The sequence below is a fragment of the Bombus fervidus genome, chromosome 15 (assembly GCF_041682495.2).
Source record: "Bombus fervidus isolate BK054 chromosome 15, iyBomFerv1, whole genome shotgun sequence".
Classification (NCBI taxonomy): Eukaryota; Metazoa; Arthropoda; class Insecta; order Hymenoptera; family Apidae; genus Bombus; species Bombus fervidus.
The window spans coordinates 3,802,086-3,810,182 of NC_091531.1; the positions used below are offsets into that span (position 1 = coordinate 3,802,086).

The following is an 8,097-nucleotide window of genomic DNA, read 5'->3' on the forward strand; positions in this document are numbered from 1 at the left end:
CAATTCATTAAATTCCTTAGAAATTATTATTACTAGTTATTACATATTCATCTGAATACATTATGAACATCTCATCTATTGTAACTTTTATTCATGTAAATAAAAATTTTACTTGTGAAATGAATTTTCGGCAAGATAATTTTCTATTTTATATTTATTTTATATTTATTTTATATTTATCTATTTTATATTTATTTTATATTTATTTTATATTTATCTATTTTATATTTATTTTATATTTATTTTATATTTATCTATTTTATATTTCAAAATTGTAAATTCACTAATATATATTATAAAGGACTGTAGACCTGCAGCTTCTTCTGGCGTGAATATCTTGTGCTATAATAGGGTAAAACCTAGCGCGCCGAATTTAACTGCGCAACAGCGTGGCAACGAACAAAAGTTTATTTAACAATTTATTGATTAAATATCAAAATTATTAATCAGTAATAATTGCGATCGTTTTCAAATTTCGTATTTACTTTCGTTATCGTAGGAAGAAACACTGTCAAGGCATAAATCGATCGCTTTCTAATATTATAAACTCCAATCAAATTAATGTTTATCAGTATTCATTAATGGCAACTTATGTTATTGGATAACAAACAAATCGTAGATTGTCACGTAAAATTCGAGTAGATAAATAGGTTATTCAGTAACCCAAGAAGCTAAAAATCGTTGAATCGTAAAATGGCTAGAACCGTCACGCTGAGCACAGAATCTAAGTAAATTTCATTAAAGCGTAAATTTTTGTTAAAAATTAAAAAATTTTTTAAATTAAAAAATTCAATCTATTATAATTCAGTCTTAAATACAAATTATTGTTCGCGTTAATTTTTCTCCGTGTGTATTTCTTCATTTAAACGTCGAGTTAGCTTTTTGAATTGTTTGAAGTTAAAATGCGAGCAGAGTGCTGAAGCACTTTATCTGCTGTAACCTCGCCAAGTTCTCCAAAATTTTGGACAATTCACACAATACGTCAATACATAAATGCAACCCTATTTTTCCTAGGCTTTATCCTAGGCGTGGTTTTATTTACTTGTGACTCAACTCGTTGGTCAGACGGTACAGTATAGTCTGTACAGTGCAGTACTATCAGCTATCAACATTTCATGATATCCACTTTCCAATTTTGTTTTTTGTAAATATGTAAGAAATGATAGTATCATAATAGTAGTTAAAAGTAATTAAAGAAAGTACTGCTTGAAAGTGATGCTGAAAAAGTATAGGATGGTACTAAAACATATGTGAATTATCAAAAGATATGTTACAAATTTGAAAAATACATTTTACATGTTATTTATTTGAAATCAGTATTTTAACATATTTCGATTAACGTTAGCAAATATACGAAATAATAATGATAGAATCATCAGCATGGAATTCGAAAAAGGACGAGACCATATACAAAGCTGCAGGTTCTACACATTTACGAAAATATGGACAGTTTTTTGAGAATTTAGCTAAGCAAACATGGAAAAAAGATTCTACATTGGAATATTTTATGGAAGGTCCTCTTCGGCTAGTATACAAACCTGTTGAGAATATCAGCTTGATAAATTTAATAGAAATGGAAAATAAATATTTATCAAAGCTACTTGCTGTAGTTGCTGGTACCTACAGAGAAATTGGGCTTCTTGTAATGATCTATACTCAAAAAATGCCTCTGTACAAAAGCTTTTATTGTATTTTTTTTTAATTTTACATCGTTCCTACATATTGTAAAACAACAAATTTTACATTATTCCTACATATTATATATAAAACAAATTTTACATTATTCCTACATATTGTATTGGTTTGGCAATTAAACGATTACAGATTTTGTCATTACCACCTAATGATGGTGGTATTCGCAATCACTTAGTTGCCAACCCAATAAAACAAATTTTATATTTACATTTCATTGAAAATCTGTACACTTATAACCCCAATCGACTTGGAGTTTTACGATAAGGAGCAGGTGTACCCGGTTCTCTGATACCTGGCGTCAATATTTCCTTCCTGTAAACAATATAAAATAATATCGTAAAAATTAATGGTACGAAATATCAGATAAATATTATAAAAAACTTATATTAAGCTTTCTACGGTAATTCAAATACTTTCATGAGATACTGTATGTATTATAAATTTGAAACACAAGAAACTTACTTCCTGATAGAAGCTTGTTCACGTTCAAGTTGTTCTTGCGCCCTAGCTTTCATTCCTTCATCCGCTTCTTTCATCTGCCCTTCCATTTCATGTAAATGTTGCATGGCTTGTCGTCTTTTTGCTCGTCCGCTTCGTCCAGTTTCCTTTACGCTAAAAAACGTAGGACCCAATTCGACTAGCCAGTGGCCATCAACGGCAGTCACACATTGCATGTGCTACTTGTCAGTCATCACAAGTTCGTGATGCACCACGCAGTCTTATATTTACATTTCATTGAAATCATTCATACATTTCATTGAAAATATGAACAATTACAACCCCAATCTACGTGGAGTTTTACGATATGGAGCAGGTGTACCCGGTTCTCTGATACCTGGCGTCAATATTTCCTTTCTGTAAACAATATAAAATAATATCGTAAAAATTAATGGTACAAAATATCAGATAAATACTATAAAAAACTTATATTAAGCTTTCTATGGTAATTCAAATACTTTCATGAGATACTGTATGCATTATAAATTTGAAACACAAGAAACTTACTTCCTGATAGAAGCTTGTTCACGTTCAAGTTGTTCTTGCGCTCTAGCTTTCATTTCTTCTTCCGCTTCTTTCATCTGCCCTTCCATTTCATGTAAATGTTGCATGGCTTGTCGTCTTTTTGCTCGTCCGCTTCGTCCAGTTTCCTTTACGCTAAAAAACATAGGACCCAATTCGGCTAGCCAGTGGCCATCAACGGCAGTCACACATTGCATGTACTCCTTGCCAGTCATCACAAGTTCGTGATACACCACGTAGTCTGGCGTGAACCCCATACCGAACAAAGCTGACGTCGGATGAAGATGGCATGGCATTCCAGTACGACAATTCACGTATTCGCCAATACCTTTCAAACGAGCTGCTTGGTGAAAGTATGCCGAACAAATACATTTCCGTACAATGTCCCAGTCCGTGCCACAGCTTACAACTTCCATCTTTTGTTGTTTCAGAATTTCTTCCAGCTGTTGTCGAACTTCTCTTACTTTCCGCATAGCTTTCGCGTGAATAAAGTGAGCGTTACACCAAGAGCTGGAATAACCATTCGTCTTCCACTGATTGTACACATTTAGATATGTTAGGTGGTCAGACTCTGGTACTTGAAACTTCTCTCGAGCTGAATCAGAATCTTCTTCGCGACCTTTGGGTCGGTAGAATATCGAAGGCACTGACAGCATAGAAACTATGATAAGTATATCTGCAGTGCAACCGAGTTGAGAAGCAACAATAAGCATCTGACATTGTGGCGGGTCTAAAGGGAATTCTGCCATTTGTCGTCCCAAAGGCGTTAAACGTCCTGTATGATCTAATGCACCTAAAATCCACAACTGATACAAAGAATTTAATATATTATCTTGTGGTGGAGGATCCATAAAATGAAAACTCAATAAATCTTGAACACCCAAAGACTTCAGTAACAATACAGTATTTGCCAGATTGGTTCGCTGTATTTCTGGAACTCCAGTTAATAGTAGTTCGTCTAAATATTGTCTTCGCGTGTATAATCTGTAACAGGTACCAGGACCAGTACGTCCTGCTCTTCCTGCTCTTTGATCAGCATTTGCTCTGGACACTGGATATACTTGTAAGGCATCCATACCAATTCGTGGGTTATAAACTTTCAACTTGCAATAGCCCGAGTCCACGACGAATACAATTCCGTCGACAGTCAATGAAGTTTCGGCTATATTTGTTGCTACAACGCATTTTCGTAAACCTCCCTCTGAACGTTGAAAAATTTTAGCTTGTAAATCCGAGGGCAGTTGCGAGTAAATAGGTAAAATGGAAAGTGGAGGAGCAGATTCGATCTCTGCTAAACGTTCTTTCAAAGCCTCGCAAGTAACTTCAATGTCTTCCTGACCGGGCATAAAGACCAATACATCGCCTGAACGAGGTTGCAAATGAATTTGTAATACTTGTTTCACCGCAGCATCAACATAGTCTTCTATTGGATTCTTGGAGTGTAATACTTCAACTGGAAATGTGCGACCTGGGATTTGGAATGTTGCAGCATTTCCAAAAAATGCTGAAAATTTGCTAGAGTCCATTGTAGCGGATGTTACGATCAATTTCAGATCATGTCGTCTGGCTACAACCTCTCTCAACAAACCAAATAAGACGTCAGTAGATAAAGATCTTTCATGAGCTTCATCCATGATAATTACACTATATCGATCCAAATCTCCTTCCCTTAAGCTTTCTCTTAATAAAATACCATCAGTCATATATTTAATGACGGTATCTTTTGAAGTGCAATCCTCAAAACGAATAGCATAACCAACTTTGTCTCCTAAAGCAGTAGCCATTTCATCAGAAACTCTTTTTGCCACAGACATAGCTGCTACTCTTCTTGGTTGTGTACATCCAATTATACCGTACCGACTATAACCGTCTTCATGAAGATATTGAGTCAATTGTGTTGTTTTTCCACTGCCAGTTTCTCCAACAATAACTACTACACTGTTTTCTCTAATTACATTTAACAGTTCTTGTCGTACAGCAAATACTGGAAGACTCCTCCTCTGGTGTTGAATGGACCTGTATTTAGCTTCTCCGGTAACTTCATCTCGTATATGACGCGCATATTTTTGTCCAGCTTTGAAGTCAGTTTCTTGACCTGGATCTTCCTTATCATCTTTGTGTCTATCACGTACACCCATGATATTACCAATATGAGTTCCAGCTAGTTCCCAATGTTTTTTTTGCGCCCTTTTCCGCTCTTTTTGTTCACGATATGCTCGTACCAAGGCCGACCCTTTTCTTGCTACAAGTGCCATATCAGAAGTAGGATCACGTACAGGTACAACAGGCTCTGGTTGTTTAGTGAATACAATTCGACCATCCAGAAATGGTGGAACAACATTATGGACTAAGAGATGTACTCTGGTTTCTCCTTCATCATCAGGATCATCATCATGATCTAAAGAACTTATGACACCAGATGTTAACATTCTGTTACGTTCCCACAATTCGTTATCTTTATTTATCTGTCGCTGTTGTGCGGAAAGACGCTTCTGTCTTTTTGCTTCCAATTCCATTTCCTTTTTACGGGTGTATTCTTCAGAAACGTCAGCAAACGCATGATTTTCTCCATCATCCAAGGCATACCATTCTCTATCCAGTCTTTGTTGCTCTTCTTCCCACAAGTCCCACAGGTCTTTTTCTTCCCCAAATATGCTAGGTGTAGCACCACTAGCTTTTCGATCTTTATTCCAAGGGTTATATTTATACGAAGGCGTAAATTCACTTCTAACACTGTCTCTACCATCTTTAATATTGTATAGGTTGGGTGTTGGATGATCCCAACTGGATTTTCTTGGTTCTTCATCTTCGTCATCGTCCCAATTACTTTTAGATGTTGAATCTTTTGTTTTAAATATTGGAGTTTGAGGTTCATCTTTAAACCTTAAGGGTGTTTGTCTACTACTATCTCTAACACTGTCTCTGCTTCTGCTTCTTTCTCTATCCGAATCCCTGTATCGATCCCTATTCCTATCCCTATCTCTATTCCGATCCTTGTCCTTATAATTGTGTCTATGATTTTTGTCCTGTGCACTCAATCTTTGATGCTTTAATCGTGATTCTAATCTTCGTTGTGCCTCAGTATTCACCCCACCAGTATGAGTTGGAGTTTCTTCAGCATAAGATCTGTATTTTCTTTCCTTAATCTCTGATTTTGGTGAACTAGATTCAGATTTCAATGAGTTAACTTCCTGTGAATTTTCTTGCCTTTTTCGTTTTGCAAGTTTGTCAAGACCCAAGACAGATACCTGAGGCTTTTTAAATGTATGATCAGAGGGTTTCTTCCGAATAATCAAACCTCCTGCTTGATTTTTCTCAGTCCCTTCTAACCTATACAAACTCGACTCATTTAATGTATCCATCTTTTTACACTGAGTAATATTCGTTACTCAAATTTTATACGTTTAATAGCGCACAAAGTAGTTATTTTTTAGCAAATATGTGCAATACAACACTATAGTATAAAATTACGTTTCAGACACTACGTTTTAGAGACTATCCTTTAGACACCACCTTACATACGCTACGTTCTAAACGCCATCTTGTAAACACGAAGTTTTAGACGCCCTCTTGTAAACACGAAGTTTTAGACGCCCTCTTATAACTGACTAACTAACTAACTAAAACAAAATTAGTTTCATGATCTATGAATGGAACTATAGTAAGAGAAAAAATACACTCAATGACATCCATTAATAAGCAATTCATTAAATTCCTTAGAAATTATTATTACTAGTTATTACATATTCATCTGAATACATTATGAACATCTCATCTATTGTAACTTTTATTCATGTAAATAAAAATTTTACTTGTGAAATGAATTTTCGGCAAGATAATTTTCTATTTTATATTTATTTTATATTTATTTTATATTTATCTATTTTATATTTATTTTATATTTATTTTATATTTATCTATTTTATATTTATTTTATATTTATTTTATATTTATCTATTTTATATTTCAAAATTGTAAATTCACTAATATATATTATAAAGGACTGTAGACCTGCAGCTTCTTCTGGCGTGAATATCTTGTGCTATAATAGGGTAAAACCTAGCGCGCCGAATTTAACTGCGCAACAGCGTGGCAACGAACAAAAGTTTATTTAACAATTTATTGATTAAATATCAAAATTATTAATCAGTAATAATTGCGATCGTTTTCAAATTTCGTATTTACTTTCGTTATCGTAGGAAGAAACACTGTCAAGGCATAAATCGATCGCTTTCTAATATTATAAACTCCAATCAAATTAATGTTTATCAGTATTCATTAATGGCAACTTATGTTATTGGATAACAAACAAATCGTAGATTGTCACGTAAAATTCGAGTAGATAAATAGGTTATTCAGTAACCCAAGAAGCTAAAAATCGTTGAATCGTAAAATGGCTAGAACCGTCACGCTGAGCACAGAATCTAAGTAAATTTCATTAAAGCGTAAATTTTTGTTAAAAATTAAAAAATTTTTTAAATTAAAAAATTCAATCTATTATAATTCAGTCTTAAATACAAATTATTGTTCGCGTTAATTTTTCTCCGTGTGTATTTCTTCATTTAAACGTCGAGTTAGCTTTTTGAATTGTTTGAAGTTAAAATGCGAGCAGAGTGCTGAAGCACTTTATCTGCTGTAACCTCGCCAAGTTCTCCAAAATTTTGGACAATTCACACAATACGTCAATACATAAATGCAACCCTATTTTTCCTAGGCTTTATCCTAGGCGTGGTTTTATTTACTTGTGACTCAACTCGTTGGTCAGACGGTACAGTATAGTCTGTACAGTGCAGTACTATCAGCTATCAACATTTCATGATATCCACTTTCCAATTTTGTTTTTTGTAAATATGTAAGAAATGATAGTATCATAATAGTAGTTAAAAGTAATTAAAGAAAGTACTGCTTGAAAGTGATGCTGAAAAAGTATAGGATGGTACTAAAACATATGTGAATTATCAAAAGATATGTTACAAATTTGAAAAATACATTTTACATGTTATTTATTTGAAATCAGTATTTTAACATATTTCGATTAACGTTAGCAAATATACGAAATAATAATGATAGAATCATCAGCATGGAATTCGAAAAAGGACGAGACCATATACAAAGCTGCAGGTTCTACACATTTACGAAAATATGGACAGTTTTTTGAGAATTTAGCTAAGCAAACATGGAAAAAAGATTCTACATTGGAATATTTTATGGAAGGTCCTCTTCGGCTAGTATACAAACCTGTTGAGAATATCAGCTTGATAAATTTAATAGAAATGGAAAATAAATATTTATCAAAGCTACTTGCTGTAGTTGCTGGTACCTACAGAGAAATTGGGCTTCTTGTAATGATCTATACTCAAAAAATGCCTCTGTACAAAAGCT

General features: G+C 33.8%; 1 protein-coding gene across 2 annotated transcripts; it reads right to left on the reverse strand.

Annotated features, from left to right (window-relative positions):
* Positions 1-1,682: 1,682 nt before the first annotated feature.
* LOC139994688 (pre-mRNA-splicing factor ATP-dependent RNA helicase PRP16-like) lies at positions 1,683-6,242 on the reverse strand. 2 transcript variants are annotated; one of them, XM_072017576.1, is made up of 2 exons: positions 2,701-6,242; positions 1,683-2,007 (listed from the first exon to the last, which is right to left on the reverse strand). In XM_072017576.1, the coding sequence occupies exons 1-2, from the start codon at positions 6,075-6,077 to the stop codon at positions 1,926-1,928; spliced, it is 3,459 nt and encodes a 1,152-aa protein (XP_071873677.1). In that variant the 5' UTR covers positions 6,078-6,242; the 3' UTR covers positions 1,683-1,925. The 2 variants fall into 2 exon arrangements, with proteins under 2 accessions (XP_071873677.1, XP_071873676.1); XM_072017575.1 differs by lacking the exon at positions 1,683-2,007 and adding an exon at positions 2,365-2,550.
* Between the last annotated feature and the right edge of the window lie 1,855 nt (positions 6,243-8,097).